This window comes from Panthera onca, chromosome F1 (assembly GCF_046562875.1).
Source record: "Panthera onca isolate mPanOnc1 chromosome F1, mPanOnc1 haplotype 2, whole genome shotgun sequence".
Classification (NCBI taxonomy): domain Eukaryota; kingdom Metazoa; phylum Chordata; class Mammalia; order Carnivora; family Felidae; genus Panthera; species Panthera onca.
In genome coordinates, this window is record NC_138355.1 from 5,173,403 (window position 1) to 5,196,077 (window position 22,675).

Genomic DNA, 22,675 nt, shown 5'->3' on the forward strand with positions numbered 1-22,675 from the left:
CCGTCTCCCTGCCGGGTACTTCTCTCCACTGTAGCTAGCGCACAGGCCCTTTCAGTGGTGACCCCGGCACGTGTGCCTGCTACAGCGTTGAGCTGCATGATTATTTGTAAATAACTGACCTTTCAAAAGTTCATTGGATTTGGGGCGCCTGGGCGGCTCAGTCGGTTAAGTGTCCGGCTCTCGGTTGCAGCCTAGGTCATGATCTCCCGGTTCGTGAGATCGAGCCCCGTGTCGGGCTCTGGGCTGACAGCTCCGAGTCTGCTTGGCATTCTCTTCGTCTCTCTGTTCCTACCCCACTTCCGTGCACTCTCTCTCCCTCAAAAATAAATAAACTTAACAAAAAAAAAGAATTTAAAGAGATCTTCATTATAAAGTCTTGATCGGGAATGGAATATGGCCATTTCAAGCATAAAACTTGATATAAAATATTATGTTCACAGACACAAGCTCAATGCTGCCAATTGAAACCTTTGAAAACATCTTACTTGGGAGTGTTACGCTAGTTTCATGGTTCATATCTTCCTTAAGATGCAATTAGTTTTGTTTAGTGATTATGTAATGCAGAAAAATGAATAATGAAATTTTTTAAGCAATGGCTCCAAATCCCCTCCGCTTTTCTTTCGTGTCCCCTACAAACAGGATCCCTTTCTAAGAGTAAAAACATAGGAGAAAGTGGGAAATACCGCCCGACAAGACCAGTGAGGTAGCTCCCTGTGAAAACAGCCCCAAGGTGGGGGTTCATTATACTATTCTTTCTACTTTGGTCATATCTTTGACAATTTCCATGGCTAAGGACGCACAGCAAATTCAGAAAGGTCCCTAACTGCGAGTGGAGTTAGGGTACTAGACCAGTGGAGAGAGACAGATACGCCTGCTACGATCCTAGACTTCACATTCTTTGGGGGAAGAGACAGATAATACACAAGTCAACAAATAGGATCACAGAGCCCGATGCGGGGCTTGAACCCACGAACCGCGAGATCATGACCTGAGCCAAAGGCGGACGCTTAAGCGATTGAGCCACCCAGGCGCCCCAGCCAAGAGCTTGAGAAGGAAGAGCCAATTCAGGACTCACCCTGGTGCCCCTTCAGCATCCTGTTTTTGCCGGGGCAGCTCTCCCGCTCCATTGCCTGGACTGGAAAGCCTTCTTCTGTCAGCTACAGCTTTCTGCCACTCGTAGGGGCTCCAGAAGACCCCCTTCCTGTCCCTCGTCCAAGCGCCTCTTCCTGGCAATGTTCCTAGAGATCATAAGCCCTACGAGGACAGGATTGTTGCTTGCGCGCTCACTGCTGCGTTCCCAGCATCCAGAATTGTGCCTGACGCACAGCTGTCACTCGATATATATTCACGCAGCGAGAGTGAACTTCCAGAATCCACGAAGTAAGTAACCGGACACATACCCGGGTGCTTACGTATTCCACTCCACAACTAGAATGAACTTGTGGCCTATCTTCACAGGGACAGATAACACTTCCATTTCACAGATGGACAGCTCAGTTGGTTCGGATCATCCAAGAGCCGAACGATTTCATGTAAAAGTCTCTCCCTTCCTTAGGAATATCTTTTGCAGCCAAAAAAATAGACGCTCTGGAAAAATGGAGCCCGTGAAGGGAACGTTACCCACGTCATTGAACATTTCTTGAGGAGATAACGAATTTAATTGATGGGGCACAGCTTTCCTGGATCGATTCAACAGCAAATATTTCGCTTCCCTGAAAACAAAACAGAACAAGCAAAACAAAACTCTGCTCGGCCCCAGTGACAGGAACTCTCCGCTAGCAGCTCTGCCTGGGCTGTTTTTTGTTTTGTTTTGTTTTTTGCATGTGTGCTTTTAGGAGAGGCTTCCAGATCGCATGTGCTCTGCACAGCAACCACGGACACTTAACATCCATTAAATAATAATGAGACGGGAGGCCTGGAGTTTTTCTGCTGCTCCCAGGTCTGTCCCTTACTTAAGTGACCTTGGACAAACCCATTCCCTCCCTGCTCTCTGATTTCCGCGCGCCCGTTTCAGGGTAATGTTTACGACTAAGGCGCTTTATAAAATCTGGGGATCGCGACTGGCACTTCGCCCTTCGCCCGGGCGGCGTAGCTCCCGCGCTATCCCCCGGGGATGCCCGCAGGAGCCCCGGGGGAAGCGCCCGCGCACCGCCGTGCCGCGCTGGCGGGGCCGTCCCGGGGACGGTCCGGGCGTCCCGGGCCGCGGCGGGTCGGCTTCCCGGGCTACCGAGGGCTGGAAGGCGGGTGAAGGCGACCGTCCCCGGACCGCCCCTCCCTCCCGGCCGCCGCTCTGCGCCGCGCGCCAGCTGTGCGGGCCGCCCCGGCCGGCGGTCCCCGGGCACCGGGCCGCGGCCGCGGGGGGCCCCGGGCGGCCGGCGGGGAGGTGCGGGGACCGACAGGCGGGCCGCGCGGCCGCGCATTGTTGTCGCGCTCGCCGAGCACAGCCATCTTGCGTCGGGCGGCCCGGCGCCGCCACCTGCGGGGAAAGTTGCGCGCGGGCGGGCCGTCCGCCCCGGGGCCCCCGCGGCCGCGTAGCCCCCCCCCCCCCGGGCCGTTCCCCCCCCCCCCCACGCCGCCCCGCCCCCACGCCGCCCGCAGGCCCGGGCGTTCACCGGCCGCGCCCGCCGCCCCTCCCCCACCGCCCCTGGGCGCCCCGACCCCGGGCTCCGGGCGCGGGATGACGTGGGCGCCAGCGGGGTGGGGGGGGAGGAGGGGGCGGCGGGCGGCGGGGAGTGGGGGGGGGAGCCGAGCGCGGGCGCGGGACCGGGGGCGCGCGGGCCGGCGGGCCGGCGGGCGGGCGGGCGGCCGTCGCGGCGGGAGCCGGCGGCCCTCCGGCACGTCTTTTGTGTTTGTACACACTCGGCGCGAGGCGGCCGCGGGGAGGGAGCGGGCGGCGCGCGGGGGAGGGGCGAGCGCGCGCCAGCGAACGAACGCGCGGGGGGAGGGGCGGGGGCGGGGCGCTGGCGGGGGCCGGGGGCGGGGCCGAGCCTTCCCTCCATTGTGTGTGATTGGCTGGCGCGCGGCGCGGGGGCGGGGCGGCGTGTGTTGGGGGCCAGCCTCGGTGTCAGCCATCTTTCAATTGTGTTCGCAGCCGCCGCCGCGCCGCCGTCGCTCGCTAACGCCAGCGCCGCCTCTAGCTCGCCGAGCTCCAGCCGAAGGAGAAGGGGGGTAAGTTTCCCCGGCCGCCCGCCTCCCCGGGACCGGGCCCCGCTCGCCGCCCGCCGCCGCCCGGGCCCCGGCGCCGCGGGCACGGCGCCCCCCCCGGCCCCCCGGGCCCGGCCCGCAAACTTTTTGGCCCAGAAATGGAGGTGAGGAGCGAGTTTCCGCGTCCCCGAGGCGGCGGCGGCGGCGGCTCTCCCCCGTCTCTCGCCGCCTCAGCCCCACAGCAGCAGCCGCCGCGGCGCCGAGCCGCTCTCCCTCCTCCCCGCGCCCCCGGCTCCCCTTTCTTCGGCCAAATCCCGCCCGCCGCCCCTTCCCGGGACCCCAGACCCTCACCACGACCCGCGCGGGCCCCTTCCCTGCCGCCCCCGGGCCCCGGGCCCCGGTTTTCGGGCGGGAAAAGGGGGGAAATCGCCGCCGCTTCGCACCCCGGGCTAACTCGCTTTTTGCTGCCTCCCCACAGTTGTTGCTGAGCTTCACCATCTTGTCTCTCTTCTCTGGTCACCGACCATGTTTTCTCCCCCGTCTCTCTCTCTTCCCCGTTTCGAGAACGGAGGAGAATTTTTTCAGAGAGGGACATTTTTTTTTTTTCTCCTTTTTTGGAGAAGCGGAAACTTGATGCATTGGAAATGCAAAAAAAACTTTTGCATTTTGGAGGGCGGCACGTGGCGGGGGATCGGGGCGTTTCGGAGCGGCTTGGGTGCGTCGTGCCCCCGGGAGGAAGGGGCTCCGGGCGCCGATTGTTGGCGTGTGGGTCGGGGCGCTGGGGGCCGCGGCGGGGGCGCGGGGGGCCGGGCCCAAAAGTTTCCGCGGGCCGGCGCGGGCGGCGATCACAGCCCGGCTGCGGGGCGCTCGGCTGCGGCGGAGCCCACGACGGCCGGCCGCGGGACCGGGCTTTGTGGAGAGCCGGCCGCCGGGCGCCGCTGTCCCCTCCCGCGTCCCCGGGCGCCGTGTTGTCAACACGCTGTGGAAACGCGACCCCAGGCGTGTTTTCAGAGCTTCGCCCGGGTCCGTCCGCGGCCGGGCGCCCGGCGGTGGGGGGCGCGGGGCCGGGGCGGGGGGGGGGGGGGGGACCGGAGGCTTTTTGCCGAAATTTGACTCGACCTTTCTGTGTTTTGTGGCTTCGTTCTTTGGACTTGTTTGCGGGTCGGATGTTTGCAGACGTTTCTGATTTCTACTTTAATTAAAGAGAGGGAGGCCGAGGCCGTTAGGGGGGTCTTTTTGTTTTGCCGTCGGTCTTTTGAGGGATGGTCGGCGTTAGAGGTCCCAATTTCCGAGTCCCACAGTTTGTTTCGAGAAGTCCTGTCTGGGTGGCAGGCGTGATCTGCACCCTGGCGAATTATATAACATGACGGACATTGTTGGGGTTTTTTTTGTTTTGTTTTGTTTTGTTTTGTGCTGGGCCTAATTTCCAGCCTGGCGGGGGCGGGGGCCGGCAGTGGCAGGAAAACTTGAACGTCTGGGGGGTCGTGTGTATGATTTTTGTTTTTGATGCTGGTAGGTAAGTGAGGAGGTCTCAGTACCATGGCTCGTACAAAGCAGACTGCCCGCAAATCGACCGGGGGTAAAGCACCGAGGAAGCAACTGGCTACAAAAGCCGCTCGCAAGAGTGCGCCCTCTACTGGAGGGGTGAAGAAACCTCATCGTTACAGGTATTTAAAAAAAAAAAAAAAAAAGAGGAAATAGTGGGATAGAGTCCGTCTACGGAAGCAGCAATTGTAAAATATAATGAAAAGATGTATAACCAGCAGACTTTTTGATCTAGGGAAACCGATGTTTTTCCCCTTTTGAATATTTGCTAATAGTTTAAAAACGTCTGCGCGTGTGTGTCCCAAAACATAGTGTTGGGTTTTGTCGGAATGTTTTATTTTGAAGCTACCCAGAGCCCAAAGGAGACCTACTGAATCACCGATGATGTTAATGAGATAGATTCTCGTTTTATTTAGTTGTTACGTTAGTAACGTGTGTTTTTAAAATAATAAAGTGCTTTTTAAGTACATGTGTGAGGATGGACACTGGTTTTTGGCAAAATAATACATTTTGATACCAATTCTATTTTAATAATACTCAAGGTGGGGTGTTTTGTTTGAGTAAAGTTCTCCTTCATTTCCTTAAATTGGTGTATTTCCTTGTTAGCAGTCTGGTGTTGAGCTGCCCTCAGCAGTGTTGTTAAGGGCATCCGCCGTTAGAGGGCAGAAGCTGTCTGTACTTAGCTTCTGCAAATGATTTTATAGTTACTCTAAAATAAAAGCTCATAGAGTGGAAGAAATAAGTCAGACTTGAGGTACGTTTTTGTTGACACTTAGTAAAAAAAAAAAAAAAAAAAAAAGATGCACGAACACTCTGCCCTGTGGAAGGCACACCGCGCCATCAGGAGTATCCAGACTTCATCATTCCTGACGGATGAGCCGTAGTCAAACTAAACGTGTTCTGGGAAATGGGCCTTGAATATACCTGAGTGTGTTTTTATTTTATTTATTTATTATTTTTTTTTTTTAATTTTTTTTTTTCAACGTTTTTTATTTATTTTTGGGACAGAGAGAGACAGAGCATGAACGGGGGAGGGGCAGAGAGAGAGGGAGACACAGAATCGGACACAGGCTCCAGGCTCCGAGCCATCAGCCCAGAGCCCGACGCGGGGCTCGAACTCACGGACCGCGAGATCGTGACCTGGCTGAAGTCGGACGCTTAACCGACTGCGCCACCCAGGCGCCCCCTGAGTGTGTTTTTAAATGAAGCCCATTGAGTGGTGTTGGTGCGTCTTTTAGAAGAAGCAAAGCTAGTAATACCAAGTTGACAAGAGTCCGAATGTTGACTTTTTATTAGTGGCCTCACACCCTCCCAAGTAATGATACGTTATTGACGCCCCTGTGTTAAGACGAAGAAAGTGAATGGGACTCAGATAAATGCCCTGCTCAGAATCTCCTTTCATGTTATGCTTTTTGCTTTCAAGGAATTGTTCTGTTACTCTTCACAGCTTTAAATACTCAGATCATAAACTGGTGAAGGAAATTTTATACCCAAGCTAAAAAACAGAAAACGGGTGGTTTATTTTTTGGAAAATGACTGGATTTGTTAAAGCTAACCGCTTATCCTCGTATGTTTTTGTATATGTCCGATAACCATTTGTTTAATGTTGTTTTGTTTTGTGTTAAGGCCTGGTACCGTGGCACTCCGCGAAATTAGACGTTACCAGAAGTCCACTGAACTTCTGATCCGCAAACTTCCTTTCCAGCGTCTGGTGCGAGAAATTGCTCAGGACTTCAAAACAGACCTGCGCTTCCAGAGCGCGGCTATCGGTGCTTTGCAGGTAAAGTGGCGGGTGGGGACGGCTCTGAGAGTCGGCCGTCCTGCTGTGTACCAAGAACGGTTCTAAATCTTTCCACGTGCTTTGATCGGCACAGCCCGTAAGGTGGGCCATACCTTTGCTTCACCGTTGAGATGTCAGAAAGGTTAGGTTGCTCGAGGTCATACACACCGAAAATGCGACTTGAACCCATTTGGGTGACAGTCCTCATTTGAACCCATCTGGCTCCGAACGGTATACCGTTCGTTCCGGTATACCGTCTTTCAGTTTTTTAAACGTTGCGTTGAGAACGGTGTCTCGAGGAAAAAAGAACCCTCTTGTTCGGTCATGGGTGCTGCGGGACATTACAAAGATGTGGGACTAAGGTCTGTGTTGGTCATCAGCTTTAAGCAGTGATCGCTGGAAAAGGCATGGAGAGTTGGTGTCTTTCTGGATGTGCAGAGGCCACGCGAGAGGGGAGCGCGGTGTCGGTGGGGAGGCTGTGCACTGAGCTGAAGGAAGCACCCAGCTAGCTGGCATGGGCTTGGCCGTAGGGAGAAAAGGTGTGCTTCGAGATCACACCGTACGTGTTAAGGGGCAGGGATGTCAGGACTTGGAGCTGGCCAAAGAGGATTATGGATTTCCGCTTAAATGGGAAGCACATTGAATTTAATCTCCACACCAGGTGTCAGAACTCTGAGAAGTACGGTCTTAGAGGTGGTTACATATCCATAGTATTTGTGTCTTGTGCCAGCATTAAAACTTGAAATGCCCACGGGTAACATGCTTGATTAGGGGTGAGAATATAATTAATACCAATCACTAACGTGTAACCTGTTTTATATTGTGTTTGGCATGTTTTAGATCGGTGTATCTCAGACTACTGCCTCCATGAGAGCAGGGGTTTGGAAGTGATTAAAAGTGCAGATTTCTAGGCACCACAGACATGAATCAGAATCTCTGGGGGCGCGGGGACCACAGTCCACATACACTCCATTGGAGGATTGTGAGGCTGCTGTTGCCGTGGCAAGCTTTGGCTTTACATGTGAGGGAGATTTGATAGGTGGGTTCTGTGCTGAAGTGCGATTGGTTGAGCTGTTTCTATGGTTAGTCTGAACTGGGTTTGATTGGTGGATTCCAGGAGTAGGCATCCATTAAATTCTCAATGAATTGAAATTACTGAAATTTCAAACTACTAAAATCTTCTAGCGCTGGTTAAAACTCTTTTTTCTGTTTTGATCGTTGTTTACCGTAAGGTCTCCTTTCGTCTATCACTACAGTTGTAAGTCACATTTTGCCCGTGTATTTTCCAAGATTGTCAAGCATTTGATACAAAGCTGCTAGTTTTGGTTCCTAGTCCCAGTTAGCCAGGACTGTGCTTAAAGAACCCATTATACTGGGAAGTCCCAACGTGTTCATGTTTAATGGTCGGTCCGTGGTAGAGTCTTGTAAATGGAGATTACTAAGCAATCTGGGCAAAACACTATTGTCTTTCCAGTTCATGTGTAAACTTCATGGTCACTGGCACGAAGGTGTGTGCTGTACGTTAGCAAGTGTTCCTGTATTGGTTTTGAGCACAATGTTTCCTTCTGCTGCCTGTACTCCAGCAGTTAGATGGCTCTTGTTTGGAAAGAGTAATCTTTGTTACCAGTTTTTTTGTGCACGTGTTTGCTTTCTGTATCCACGCACTTCAGTTCTCTTAAAGACAGGGATGGAGAATTTGCTGGTGGAAATAACAGAAGAGAGCAGTTGAAATAAAATTCAAAAAGTCACTTTATTTTTGGTTTAGAATCACACAGTTGACAAGTTTCCTAATAGAACTAAATGAGACGGGGAGGTGGTGCGGGGGGGTGGGGGGTAAAGAAATTAGTCTGGGTTTGCCATACGATACTCAGGAACGGACGGACTTAAAATCTAACCTCTGTCTTTAATGTCTGAGAGTTTGGACTTGAGGTATCCTTGTGTTAAAAACGTAGACATTGGTGTTTCGAAATGGTGGGAGAATCAGACATTGAATATAGTCAATGCGTTGTAAATTAACATTTCCTTCTAGTTGTAAGATATTTTTTCTTTTGCCATTATCTCAAAATTGGTTTGTTGGGCTATAAATTTATGTGGCAGTCTTTCATTCCCATTAGAGCCTTCCCGTTGAGAAGGTTTTAGGATCTGTGTAATAGAATTAGAAATATATGGGTCATGGTCAAATCCCCCGTGGGTATAGAATACTCTCCCAGAGCCGACCAGATACAACCCTATGAAACCAGTAGCCGGGCTCCAAGACAGAAGTGAGAATGGCCACGTGCCATTCGGAGCAGTACCAGGGAGCCCATGGATCATTCTGCTCTTAAATGGTCTCGGAACCACGGGACCTGTTGGCTTGTCCATCTAGCAGCTCACGGCGCTACGTTTCGCAGAAGCATTCTGGATGGGCGTGAGGCCGGGTGAAACAAAATCAAACTGGTGTCTTGCCTGAGGAACGTCAGTCCTATCTGATGCGTGTGGTGAGCCCATCAGAGCCCACACTATGCCTTGGTCTCCACACCTCTCACCCATTCCTTCGAATATTGTAAGAATGAATCCCCGGCTGTTAAGGGCTTTTGCCTTCATTACATCCTTTGGAATGTTTGCGTGGAAGATGTACACTTACTTAGGGTTAGATTTAAAAAAGCAAACATTTGTTGAACATCTACTCCAAAGCAAGGCGTCGTGAGTAGAAAACAAGACTCTATTATAAAGTTACATACATAAGAGGGTGGCTCTGGCTCTGCTGTACGAGGCCAGAGAAGCAGCAGGGAGTCTGGAGGAAGGAGTTCAAGGCTTTGTGCCCTTGGGAGCTGGGAGTGGAAGTGCTTGCTTCCTCCTGCTCGGAAAGTCTGAGCTAGGCCTTAGTGGGTAGATAAAACCTGGCTCTTAAATGCAGCAGGAGGCTCCTGGGGGGCCCAATCAGCTAAGCGTCTGACTCTTGATTTTAGCTCAGGTCATGATCCCGCGGTTCCTGAGTTCGAGCCCCACATCCATTAGTATAGAGACTCCTTGGGATTCATTCATTCTCTCTCTCTCTCTCTCTCTCTCTCTCTCTCTCTCTCAAAACTAAATAAACATTAAGAAAAAACGCAGCAGAAGAACACTGTAGGGGTTGTAAAATTTAGATGAAACAAATTTTCATAGAAGAGAGACATAAGGCAAAAAAGTTGAAGATACATAAATGTGAAGGGCGTACTTTTTCATAAGATGATAATGTGAACCAGTTGAATTAATTGTTGCTGCGTTGATGCTTGGGAAAGCAAGTCTCCGTAGTTTTATTGCAAAATCACAAGCGAATCTGCCTATTCCTGTCTACATATTTTGTGTTATGTAGCATAAGTGGCTGAAATTGCTCAAGTGTCGGGTGGCATCATTTTTAGCTTTATCGTTACCTAAGGGTTCCAAAATGGAAAATATTTTTTTTATTAGGACAAAAAAAGCAACTACAGGAATCTTGGTTTTTCTAAGTATCTTGATCAGAGAAGTAACTTTTCTACAGAGAAGGCGACAAGGCCAGACAGCCCCGTTTAATGCTCCTGAGCCACTGAAACAGCCGGGCGGGTGACCGGACTGGTAAAACGGTTTCTGCCTCTCGGAATGAGGAAGCAAATGTGACTTCGGCTAAAGGGCTCTTTAGCTTTTCAGACAGCTGTAAGGTCTACTAACCTGACTTGCCAAGTGTCCGTGAACAGTTCCCACAGCTGGCGGTTTCTGAGTGGTGATGGGGGGGGGGGGGTGCCTTCAAAGACTCCTCGAGTGTAATGAGAAAAACTGGAGGGATCCATATTAATACGAGAGGGGAAAAGGTCACTGCGGGTTGGGGAGCACAGAGGAAGGTGCGCTTGGAGGGGGCACATCTAGGCAAAACAGGTCCAAGAATGTAAACGACACCAGCGCGTTGTGCTCTGGGACCCGTGGGCCCCGTGTGATAGAACGGAGGTGGAAAAGAAAAGGTTGATGGGGACCGTGTGATGGAAGCCAGTTGTCCGCTGTGTTGGATTATTGGCAAGCAGAGGTTCGGGCAGATACTCTGGGGCGAGCGGGATTCGGGATGAGGAGGACGCTGGCGAGGAGACAGGATTAGAGTCTAAGCTGGAGTTCCTGGATTAAATGGGATTCACCGAAGACATTTCGGTGGGTAAGAGATCGCGTGTTAACAGGAGAAAAATCGAAGCTTAGTAATGAAATCGTTTGACTCTTGTGTAATTTGCTGAAGATTTCCAAGCTCGAGCCTTCCGCTTTTCATAAACTGCCTTTCAGCCTGTCCCCCAGGTTTTAAAACGTACCCGTTTGGTGAACAGGTCAGCGTCTTCTGGAGCGGCTTTTCAGAGGTCCGAAAACCTCGTCATCTGAACCGGTACAGACTTGCCCGTGACGGGTGCTAATAACGCCATTGATGCCTTTTTCTTTGCTCCTTTGCAGGAGGCAAGCGAGGCCTACCTGGTGGGCCTCTTCGAAGACACCAACCTGTGTGCTATCCATGCCAAACGTGTAACAATTATGCCAAAAGACATCCAGCTAGCGCGCCGCATACGTGGAGAGCGTGCTTAAGAATCCACTCTGATGGAAAACGTTTCATTCTTTAAAAAAAAAAAAAAAAAAAATTTCTCTTCTTCCTGTTATTGGTAGTTCTGAACGTTAGATATTTTTTTTCCATGGGGTCAAAAGGTATCGAAGTATATGATTGCAAATGGAAAAATCGGGGACAGAAATCAGGTATTGGCAGTTTTTCCATTTTCATTCGTGTGTGAATTTTTAATATAAATGCGGGGACATAAAGCATTAATGCAAGTCAAAATGTTTCAGTGAACACGTTTCAGCAGTTCAACTTTATAACAATTATAAATAAACCTGTTAAATTTTTCTGGACAATGCCAGCATTTGGATTTTTTTAAAACGAGTAAATTTCTTATTGACGGCAACTAAATGGTGTTTGTAGCATTTTTATCATACGGTAGATTCCATCCATTCACTATACTTTTCTAACTGAGTTGTCCTACATGCAAGTACATGTTTTTAATGTTGTCTGTCTTCTGTGCTGTTCCTGTAAGTTTGCTATTAAAATACATTAAACTGTACCTGCTTTTGGTCTTTATTCTCACCCCTGCCCGTGTAGTTCAGTCACTTGAACCGTTAAGAATCATTTTAGTGCCAAGCGGTTTGTCACCTCCCGTCTGAGACGAGACCGTTGAGAGACGGAGAGAGGATACGTTTTGTGTGGAAAGGAAGCTGGAGCTGTTGGTTTTCCTCCCGGTTTAAAATTTGCAGAGTAAATCTGTTCGTGAAAACCAGATCTTGACCCTTTGGATACGTGGTGCTCCAAACGGGCGAGTCCCCACCCGCCCGGCGGAAGCACATGGAAACGGGGAAACCTTCCTGAGGTCCGTCCGTTGACAGACCTGCGCCGCTGAACTTTGCTCGGCAAGCGTAACGGCAAGTCTGGCTCCGCAGCGAGGGCGCTGGAGGCGCGTCCACCCCGAGGTGACCGGCCAGGCCCCGGGACTCGCTTCTCGGGGAGGGGAGCGCGCGTGCTGCGGCCGGGAACGCGGCCCTGGTGGACGCGCTGGTTCTAACGCCGCAGCGCGGGGAACTGCTCTCAAGTCCGGCGGAACTAGGTCATCGACGGGCCGAGAACAGTCCGGGAGAACGTTGGGCTGCTGCGCCGCTCGTTCACGGGCTCGCTCTTAACTTCATTTTCATTTTTATTTTTTACGTTTGACAGAGACCGAGCATGAGCGGGGGAGGGGCAGAGAGAGAGGGAGACGCACATTTTAGAGCCTGCTTCCGGTTTGCTGACGTGGGGTCATGGTTTTGTGTTTGTTCTTAAGTAAACTCTCTGCTCCACGTGGCGCTTGAACCCTGAGGTCCGGAGTCACATGCGCCACCGACCGAGCCGGCCCGGCCGCCCCCTAAGAGCCAATTTTTGATGAGCTTCCCCAGTCCGGTTTTGGCGGGCGCGCACAATAGGCTCTCGCCGCCTGTTCGTGGAAACGGACGGGAGAGCGGGCGACTCCGATGGGGTAGGAGAGGCCGCGCTTGGAGCCGAGTCCCTTAGGATTTGTACTAAACTGTGCTTTACGAAGCTTTAGCTTTGCCAACCAAAAAGCCCGTTTCTGCCTTTCGCGTGAAGCGGTCACGGTACCCGTTAGCCCATCTTGTTGAGTGAGGAGTCCTTAACTGCTGCGGTCCGGGCACGAACATACAGTAAGTCGCAGGTTACAAAACGGGGCGGTTAGAAGCTGCCCGGGACCGCGTAGATGAGGCTGGCGCTCCGCGCACGCTGTGATGGGCTCGTCCCGAGATTCCACGAGATTCCACGGTCTGTCAGCATCTGACGTGTTCTATTCCGAGGAGGCGGGGGATTCATTCCTGCTTACAAAGGAGGCGATAACTTCGGGAGGATTAGTCTTCGTTACCGGTGTGTACGTTTCGCACAGTTTTAGTTCGGGGCCGTTACCGGACTCGCGGGTGTGAGTGACCTGCCGGCCCCTTGGTCCCTGGGTTCATGTTCAGTAACGGGCTGGTAATCCTCTCCCCCGCTACGCTTTGGAATCCTTACCTGACAACGCCACCCAGGAAAAGTGCGGAATCGGCTTTGGCCCCAAAGACGCGCGGGGGGGGGGGGGGGGGGGGGGGGGCTGCGGCTCAACTCTGCACGCCTGGTTAAGCTCAGTCTTCCACGTCTTCAACAAGCTGACCCACTTTGGAAGACCAAAGTAACTTGCCAAAACAGCCAGTTAGCGCCTCTTACGCTTCCAGAAAATATTCCTAAAGTCTTACAGAAGTAAAACCCGACATTACAGGGTAAGATACAAATAATTTTAGGTTCGGTAGGTCTTGGGAAATCAGGGGAATACTTGAACTGGGAGAACTTTGGGGCAGGAATTTGGAGACCGTTCTCTTAAGCAAGTGGAGCGAATGTCACCTGGCTGATAGACTTGGGTGAGCGGGTGCCCGAAAGTGCCCCAAGTTGTTTCCCCTCCGATCTGCACAGTCTAAAATCTGAGAGGAAATAAATTCCAATTTGCAGGCTTGACCCTATCAAGGATCTGCTAGATGCTGAGGATGTAAAAGCATAAATGCCCCCAACTCAACAGCCGGGACGTGGTCACCCTTCTCTACCGATGTCCTACATGAAGAAGCTTGTCCGAGGTCACAATTCACCCAGACAGGATTTGGTCTCCAGCTGACTCTGTCCAGGGCCTCGCCCTCCCACTGCCATGCTCTGAGCATTGTTATTTTTGCTGGGAGTGACAGACGTTAGGGAAAGTCTCTGACAGTGGGAACAAGTCAGGAAAAAGGACAAAACTGGGAAGGAGGGGGACAGATGATAGAAATCACAGGAAAACCCTCTGCCTTTTTTGCCACCTGTTCCGTCTCCAGCAGTCGCCTAAATTCCTCCCTCTCCCTCACCTCCGTAAATCCCATTGACGCTTACTCCAAAAAGGCATCCGACACTTTGCAGTGACACTCCTGCCCCCTACTCCAAGCTGCCACCTTCCACCCAGACCACGGCAACACCTTATATCTGCACCCCCACCCCCACCCCTGGCCCTTCACACAGCCTCCGGAGAAATGCTGCTAAAGCCAATCATTTCAGGACGTCCCCAACTTAAGAAAATACCGAACGGTCAGGGCACCTGGAGGGCTCTGTCGGCTGAGCATCCGACTCTTGATTTCGGCTCAGGTCATGATCTCACGGTTTGTGGGTTCAAGCCCCACGGCGGGCTCTGCACTGACAGTGTAGAGCCTGCTTGGGATTCTCTCCCCCGCCCCGTTCCTCCCCCCCTCCCCTTGTGCTCTCTCTCTCAAACTTAAATTTTTTTAATTTTATTTTGAGAGAGAGAGAAAGCACGAGTGGGGAAAGGACAGAGAGGGAGACACAGACTCCGAAGCAGGCTCCAGGCTCCGAGCTGTCAGCACAGAGCCAGGTGTGGGGCTTGAACTCATGAGTCGTGAGATCATGACCTGAGCCCCCCAGGTGTCCCCCCCCCCCCACCATTTTTTTAAAATATCAAATGGCTTCCATTGCACACTGACTACCACCTAAACTCCTTGGCTCATGAGTCCCCATGTGACTTGGCTTTCCAGTCTGTCCACCTGTCGCTTACTAGGCTGCAGCCAAACCCCTGCCCACCTGCCTTTTTGTCACCCCCTTGGCTTTATTGCCTGAGGATGCATCGAAACCTGAAATGCCCTCGTTCGCTTTTTTATTGGCCATGCCCGCTAGCATGAGCTGCAAGAACCAGGCTTCGCGAGTTTTCCACGGTAGCCCCAGGGGTGGCACAGAGTAAGCCTGTACGAAAATCGGCCGGAGTCCCGCTAGAGGGACGGGGTGTTGCCGCTTTCCTTCCGATTTTAACACTTCTGAGACCTTCACGGGCGGGCTGCTGTTGGATCGGATCCCCGTGAACCTCATGTCATTAGGCGTGGGGCTCTAAACGAATTAGGACCAGGAGGGTGTACCTTCACCATTGATAAGGGGAGTCAAATCGATAACATTAGTGGCGAAACCCTAGGCCAGAAGCATTCTCCTAAAGTCGTGAACGCTTTTTTCGGCGCTATTATTAAACGTCTCTTGGAAAGTTCTAGTCAAGGAGAAAATATGTTTTTGAAAAAGGAAATCATTACTTGCAGGAGGCCCTCATGGTTCAGAGTTAAGGCTCTGGGGGCGACGGGGTGACTCCGTTGGTGAAGCGTCCGACTCGGGCTCAGGTCATGAGCTCGCGGGTGGTGAGTTCGAGCCCCGCATCAGGCTCTGTGCTGACCGTGCGGAGCCTGCTTGGGATTCTGTCTCCTTCTCTCTCTCTGCCCCTCCCCCACTCACTCTGGTGCACGCGCTCTCTCTCTCTCTCTCAGGAAATGAATAAACATTTTTTTTTAACGTTTACTTATTTTTGAGACAGAGAGAGACAGAGCATGAGTGGGGGAGGGTCAGAGAGAGAGGGAGACACAGAATCCGAAACAGGCTCCAGGCTCTGAGCGGTCAGCACAGAGCCCGACGCGGGGCTCGAACTCATGGACCGACCGCGAGATCATGACCTGAGCTGAAGTCGGCCGCTTAACTGACTGAGCCACCCAGGCGCCCCAAAATGAATAAACATTTAAAAAAAAATTTTTTTTTAATTAAAAAGAGAGAGTTCAGGCTCTGGAGGGGTGCCTGGTTGGCTCAGAAGAGCATGTGACCCTTGATCTCAGCGCCATGAGTTTGAACCCCACCTTGGGTGTGGAGATTACTAAAAAAATTTTTTTGGTAAAGATCTCAGGAGCTGAACTGCCACTCTAAGCCACTCTCCTAGCGGTGTGACTTTGGAAAACTTGCCCAGTCTCCCATGCCTCATTCATGAAGTATGTAGGAAGCACCTACTATGTGCCAGGCGCTGTGGTGGAGATACGGAAGTGAGCAAAACAACATCCCCAGTCCTCATGGGGAAAGTACAGTCTCGTGGGGGAAGTAGACGATAAAGAAGTAAAACACATTTAAAAAATAATAAAGTAGGGGCGCCTGGGGGGCTCAGTTGGTTAAGCAACCAGCTCTCGGTTTCAGCTCAGGTCACGATCTCACGGTTCGTGGGTTTGAGCCTTTGCATCGGGCCCTGGGTTCTCTCTCCTCTCTGCTCCTCCCCTGCTGTGTCTCTCAAAATAAATAAACAGTAAAAAAAAAAAAAAAAAAAAAAAAAAGACCTGCCTGAAGGAAAGGAGAGCCATTTTATTTTTGAGAGAGAGAGAGCGAGCCAGCAGGAGCAGGGGAGGGGCAGAGAGGGAGACACGGGATCTGAAGCAGGCTCCAGGCTCCCAGCCGTCAGCACAGAGCCCGACGCGGGGCTCGAACTGAGAGTTGTCCACTGGAGACTGGCAACACGGAGGTGATCGTGATCTTGACAAAAACAGTCTTGGTGAAATAGAGGGCGCGAGACCCGATGGGAGTGGATTCAAGAAGAGACCGGGGCTTCAATCAAAATAATTGCACTCGCAGGCGCCTGGCCGGCTGGAGGGAACGCACGACTCTCGATCTCGGGGTGGTGAGTTCGAGCCCCACGTTGAGTGGGCTTAGAGCTTACTTGAAAAAATAAATAAAAAGAGAATCGGAGGAAAGGAATTGGAATCAGCAAGAATAGGGAACTCCAGAAGTTTTGCTTAAAATGCAGGGAGATGGAAAGTAGCTAAAGAGAAAACAGGACCGCGGGTTGCTTGGTGTTTTTCTCCCTGTAAGATAAGAGAAATAGAAGGATTGTTTGCTACTGAGTCTCTTCTATGTGTTGTTGGGGTTGTGAGGATTGTATGAATCAAAACATGGCAAGTGCTTGGAACTGTTTCCGGCACGTAGTAAATGCTCAATAAATATTCACTGCTAGTTTTGTTATAAAATTATTATTAACAAATAATACTTATCCTGAAAGCCTAAGAGTTTCAATTACAAAATTATTGGGTTTAAAAAAAAAAGTTTAATGTTTATTTTGGAGAGACAGAGACAGAGCATGAGCAGGGGAAGAGCAGAGAGAGAAGAGAGAGGGAGACCCAGAATCCGAAACAGGCTCCAGGCTCTGAGCTGTCAGCAAGGAGCCCGGCACGGGGCTCGAACTCACAAACCGCGAGATCATGACCTGAGCCAAAGTTGGACTGGACGCTTAACCACCTGAGCCACCCAGGTGCCCCACAAAATTATTGGTTTTAATGAGATCTCAGTAAGGTAGCAGGCTATAAAATATACAAAGGTCAACAGAATTTCTATACATTACCAATAACTAGTTACAAATTTATAATAAACTAATTGTTGGTTATAAGATCAACATAAAAACTGTAATGTAAAAAATTCTATCTACAATGTCCACTTCTCTATAATACACCAAAAAATAAGCTTAGGAAGTGTGTGAGAATTATTTTTAAAAAATCTTTTTTGAAGACCATAGAAAAGATCTGAATAAATCAAGAAAGATGTATGTTCCTTGATGGAAATGCTCAATACTGCAAAGATGTTAGATTTTTCCACACTGAGACAATCTCAACAAAATTTCTAACAAGATTTTTAATGGAACTTGGCGCTAATTCTGAGTTCATCCGGGAGAGAAAATACGCATGCAAGAATTAAGAAACTTTAGGGGCGCCCGGGGGGCTCCGTCGGTTAAGCATCGACTTCGGCTCAGGTCGTGATCTCACAGTTCATGAGTTCGAGCCCCGCGTCGGGCTCTGCACTGACGGCTCGGAGCCTGGAGCCTGCTTTGGATTCTGGGTCTCCCTCTCTCTCTGCCCCTCCCCTGCTCACACTCTGTCTCTCTCTCAAATAAAGATTAAAAAAATTGAAGAAAAAAAAGAAATTTTGGAAACTTCCTTGAAACAAACGTCAAAGTATATTATAAAGCTATAAGATATCAAACTAATACCTGCAGAAGGTAAGCAAATAGATCAATGGAACTAAAGAGTCAAGAAACAGAACCCAGACTGTGTGGGAATGCAACATATAATATAGTGTTAAAAACTTGGATAAGAGGGGCGCACGGCTGGCTCCATCCGTGGAGTGTGCAACTCTTGATCTTGGGGTTGTAGGTTCGAGCCCCACCTTGGGTGTAGAGATTACTCAAAATAAAATAAAATCTTAAAAGAGGAAGAAGAAGAAGAAAACTTGGCTAAAGGTGACCCGTCGAGTTTTTAAAGCGTAAGGGAATTGCACTATTCACGAGAGCATGTGTCCATACATGTTTGGGTTTTTTTACTTTTTTTAATGTTTATTTATTTTTGAGAGACAGAGAGCACGAGTGGGGGAGGAGCAGAGAGGGAGACACAATCTGAAGCAGGCTCCAGGCTCCCAGCCGTCAGCCCAGAGCCTGACGCGGGGCTCGAACTCACGGACCGCGAGATCGTGACCTGGCTGAAGTCGGACGCTTAACCGACTGCGCCACCCAGGCGCCCCGGACCGAGCATTTTTAAGACGTAAAAGACACGTGGTACAAGAACCCTGGGGCTCCGGACGGCACCTCTTTGGGTTTGCGTCGTGAGTGGATGAGATCGTGGAGAGGGTGCTGGCGGGGCCCGAAGCGGAGGGCGGCCGTGCGGGGTGCGTACACTACACGACAGGACGCGCGACAAGGGCTCCGCGCAGCCGGGGTCCCCGGGGTCCCGTCCACCTCCGCTCGGGGACGCCGGCCCTCCACGCCCTCCAGCCCCGCACATCGCCCCCACGTTCGCAGGGCGCACCGGGGGCTCTTCCGCGTCTGAGCGCTTCTGCAACCGTCTCCCGACCTCTGCTTGCGGCCTCCGCTCCCCTGCTCTGCCCCCCCCTCCTCTGCCTTCCTCTTTCCTCCCCTCTCCTGCGGACTTCCCTCCCCAGCCCTCCCCTGCGGCCGCCCCTCCACTCCCTGGCCGCCTCCCCTGCTTTCATCTCCCCTGCTCTCTCCTCCCCTCCCCCCTCTTCCCCTCCCTCAGGCGTCCCGGAGACCTCCCCACCGAGCTAGAAGAGCCGGCCGGCCCCCGCCTCCTTCCAGGCCCCCTCGCCTCTCCCCCGCACTCCGCGGGCTGCAGCGGCCGTCCCCAGACCACGCCCCTCGGGATCCCCGCCCCTCGGGATCCCGCCGCGCCCTCCCTGACCACGCCCTCCGGCTTCCGGGGCGTCCTCGGGCCACGCCCCTCCCAAGCGCAGCTCCCGAGACCACGCCCCTGGAGAGTCTCGCCGCGCCCTCTCAGACCACGCCCTCCTAGACCACGCCCCCGCGCTCCCGCCGGGTCCCAGGCCACGCCCCTGATCACGCCTCTCCGAGTCCCGGTCGCTGCGCGCCCGCCTAGCGCTCCGCCCTGCAGCGCGCCCCGCGCGAGTCTCCCCCGCGACCGTGGGCCTCGGCCGCCCGGAGCTGGACGCGGCGGGCTCGCTGTCCCCGCAGCCCCTCCGGCCACAGGTTCGGGACCCCGGCCCGCGAGCTGCAGCCGCGGCCCTGAGAATGCCGCGCCTCCTGCCGAGGGCGCCCGGCACGCGGCCCCTCGGAAGACAAAGCTGCTTAGTGCTCGCCGCGTCCCGAGCAGGTGGGAGAGAATGATCTCTTCGGCGGCGGAGGAGCCCCCAGCAGCCGCGTCCCCCGGCGGGGCTGCGGGCAACCCCGGGGCAGCCCCCGCCCCCAGCCTCCCCCTACCCGCCGGCTCCCTTGCGCCGGGTTCGGCTTCGTCATTCCCGGGGCCGCGGCCTCGGGCTCAGCCTCTGCTAGGAGCTGGGACAGAGGATGACCTGGCGGCCCCCAGGTCCCCGGTCGGGAGAAGGCTCGTCCTACGGGGACACGCGGGAGGGAAGGGGCTGGGACTGAGCGCTTGGCCAGGGTGTCATTCCCGACCGCCTCGACGGTGAGCAGGGCTTACACGGGTCAGGACCAGAGAGAGACACCCGGCCGCGCTCGGGCTCAGGATCAGATTTCACTTAGGAACCAGGCTTGCGGAGTTGCGGCAAAGAGGTCGGTTAGGAGGTCACCCCAAGGCCTGCGGAGCTGCCCCTGGGGAGGAGGGAATCCCAAGTCCTGGAGAAGCCAAGTCTTGGGGACAAGGAAGGTGGACGGGTATATAGGTGGCCTTCCGCAGTCCCACGGTGGAAACTCCCAAGGGCAAGGGCGCCTTAAAGGCTCAGCTCCCATTGTCTGGGGAGAGGGCGTGGGGAGGCCGGAGGAAGGGACCCCAGCACAAGCATCACCTGCAAGGCAGCCTTGCCCAGAGGTTTTAACAGGACCAGTTTGTACATCAGAGACTCCCTCCCCGCCCCCCCAACCAGACAGAATCAAGCTATTTTTCCAAGGAGAGGGCACATCCAGCCAGAAGGTGCTTCCTCCCTTTGGGGATCTCAGCCCAGGATCTCCCCAGAGCCTCCCTCCCTTCCCCTCTGCAGGGGCAGGGAGGGGGGGGGGGGCACCAAGGAAATATTTCCCACTCTGGGGGAGTAAAGAACAATGGCTGAGACCCAGATTTCCAGGGACCCAGGAACCTAATGTTGAAAATGGTTGACAAACCTCTTTCAGGGGGAGATTTGGCCTCGTATTCGGGGTGAACAGAGATGTTCTTGAATATCTTCTCCACCACGAGCCAAGCACCGTGCTAAGCTTTCACGCTCCCCTCACAGCCACCCTCCCCGGAGATAAGCATTGTCCCCCCTGTTTCAGAGACAGGGACACTGAAGCTGCCGGCGGTGAGATGACAGGCCCCAATCACACAGCCATTAAGGGGCAGAGTCAGAATTGCAAAGCAATCTTGACGGCCTTCAATTTTGGCAGGAGAATGACTCCAGATAACGGTACCTAGGAAAGGTGTGAAATACTCGGTAGGTTTTGTGAGGCCGCTAAGGACGGACACGGACCCACTCTCAGGTCCGGTGAGCGGTGGCTTCCCGGCTGGACCGATGGGGACTGTACCTGGGTGTCTCTGCCCCGGCCCGGGTCCGAACCTCCTGCTTTCCGGCTGCCCCAGCAGGCTCCGCTGGGAGCACTGGGGAGGAGGCCAAGGGGACAACTCCCCCGTGGGCCTCCCGTGCGCCTTCTTGGGCCTCCAGGTCCCGGGCATGCCGCCCCCAGTCTGAAGTGTTCAGCCCGGTTCGTAGTCTGTCTGGCCTCCTCGTCACACGGCCGCATCCCCAGAGACATTAGCCCCGCGTGGACGGGGCCCCTCTCAGGAGCCCGCCCCCCCAGCCGAGGCTCAGTGCCCACAGAGCAGCGCTCTCTCGGAGGTCCCTGTGTGAGAAGTTTCCACATTCTCCTAATTCCTGCAGCCCTGGGAGGCTGGCCTTTTCCAGCAGTTGCTGCCTTCATGAGGCCTCACGGTTTTCTCCTTACCTTTCAGTTACTAGCTAACGAGTTTTTCTTACGTGCTTAACACTCCTGTGGTTTTTTTTTTTTTAATTTTTAATGTTTATTTATTTTTGAGACAGAGAGAGACAGAGCATGAATGGGAGGGGCAGAGAGAGAGGGAGACACAGAATCTGAAGCAGGCTCCAGGCTCCGAGCCATCAGCACAGAGCCCGACGCGGGGCACAAACTCACGGACCGCGAGATCGTGACCTGAGCCGAAGTCGGATGCTTAACCCACCGAGCCCCCCCAGGCATCCCAAGACTCCTTTAAAATAAATGTCCGTTGCGACGCTTGCGGTGGCTTCTGTCTCGGGACCAGGCGTGGGGTGTCCGGGGCTCTCCCGCCCCCTCCTGCCCAGGCCCGAGTTTTGTGGCCGCGGGAGGGACAGCACGACACAGTGGGCTGTGATTCAGAGCCTCCGCTGGACCCCGGAAGCCAGGAACCCTTCCACAGCCTCCGCTGGAACCCTTCAAAGTGGTGTCTCCCCACAGGCCCCGCAACTGGGTCAATCAGGCCAGTTGCTTCTGAGTGATGAGTGTGTGGTGAAACCAGTTAATTCCGGGGACATCGGCCCGTTTGCTGCTGCGCTTCGGATGTGAAGCGACTTCCTTGATCGGAAGCAGTGTCGCGTGGAAGGTTAGGACATGAGCGAGGCAGGCCCGTGCGTGGTGGTGCCGGGGGACCCCTTCCGGGCGGGAAGGGCAGTTCCGTGTCCAGGATCTGGGTAGCATCCGCGGGGGACAAATCTCTGCCCCTTCCACGAGGGGAAGGGACCGGCGTCATCAGCCTGCTGCTAGGAGGCCGGCGGGGCCCCGTGTGGTCGGTCTCTGCCGCTGGCAAAGGGACAGCAGGTGGCCCCGTCAGCACTGGGGAGGGGAGGCCACGCAGAGCCCCACACCTGCCACCACAGCCGCTCTTGGTTGCCTCGTCCCTGGGACAAGATGCTGACCGATGCCCAGAGGATGAGTTTCCTCACCCGTCAGGAGCCTCTTCGGCAGTGGATACCCTCCAGGGGGCAGTCGCGTGGGACACAGGTCCCTGACATGCCTTGTGCGTTTGGAGAGACCCGTCGGGTCCTTCCCCCCGCCTCCTTGTCACCAGTGCCCACCATAGTCCCTCCCTCCCCCCACTCCCCCCCAGCGGACCTGTGCGGATCCACACTTCTGGCCGTCTCTCGGTCCAGACAAATGTGCCTCGGAGCGCTGTCCCCGGGGCAGGATCCCCGTCACAGCCGTCCGCCAGGGCTTCCCCGGACGAGGGCTGGAGGGCTGCCGCTGTCCCCTTGCTGCCCATTCCTGCAGAACCATCCGTAAACTACACCCGAATTCTTTCCCTCTCAGCTGATTACAGGAATTTTCTTTTCTTTTCTTCTCTTTTCAAGTTTATTTATTTATTTTG

The 22,675-nt window shown here is 53.6% G+C and overlaps 2 protein-coding genes across 2 annotated transcripts; both read left to right on the top strand.

Annotated features, from left to right (window-relative positions):
- The first annotated feature begins 3,039 nt into the window (after positions 1–3,039).
- Positions 3,040–11,547, top strand: H3-3A (H3.3 histone A). Its single transcript, XM_060643310.2, has 4 exons — positions 3,040–3,168; positions 4,661–4,811; positions 6,316–6,469; positions 10,892–11,547. The coding sequence occupies exons 2-4, from the start codon at positions 4,684–4,686 to the stop codon at positions 11,018–11,020; spliced, it is 411 nt and encodes a 136-aa protein (XP_060499293.1). The 5' UTR covers positions 3,040–3,168; positions 4,661–4,683; the 3' UTR covers positions 11,021–11,547.
- Positions 11,548–14,700: 3,153 nt separating this feature from the next.
- Positions 14,701–22,409, top strand: LOC132686902 (uncharacterized). The gene is made up of 3 exons (XM_078440651.2): positions 14,701–14,759; positions 18,542–19,480; positions 21,769–22,409. The coding sequence occupies exons 1-3, from the start codon at positions 14,701–14,703 to the stop codon at positions 21,803–21,805; spliced, it is 1,035 nt and encodes a 344-aa protein (XP_078296777.2). The 3' UTR covers positions 21,806–22,409.
- Positions 22,410–22,675: the final 266 nt, after the last annotated feature.

Excerpts from the sequence above, each read along its gene's own strand:
- H3-3A (XM_060643310.2), top strand. The coding sequence starts at position 4,684 with ATGGCTCGTACAAAGCAGACTGCCCGCAAATCGACCGGGGGTAAAGCA. Across the intron at positions 4,812-6,315 it reads AAGAAACCTCATCGTTACAG|GCCTGGTACCGTGGCACTCC; the intron begins GTATTTAAAAAA and ends TTTTGTGTTAAG. Across the intron at positions 6,470-10,891 it reads CGGCTATCGGTGCTTTGCAG|GAGGCAAGCGAGGCCTACCT; the intron begins GTAAAGTGGCGG and ends GCTCCTTTGCAG.
- LOC132686902 (XM_078440651.2), top strand. The coding sequence starts at position 14,701 with ATGAGCTGCAAGAACCAGGCTTCGCGAGTTTTCCACGGTAGCCCCAGG. Across the intron at positions 14,760-18,541 it reads AGCCCCAGGGGTGGCACAGA|GACGCGCGACAAGGGCTCCG; the intron begins GTAAGCCTGTAC and ends ACTACACGACAG. Across the intron at positions 19,481-21,768 it reads GCTCGCCGCGTCCCGAGCAG|GCCCCGCAACTGGGTCAATC; the intron begins GTGGGAGAGAAT and ends GTCTCCCCACAG.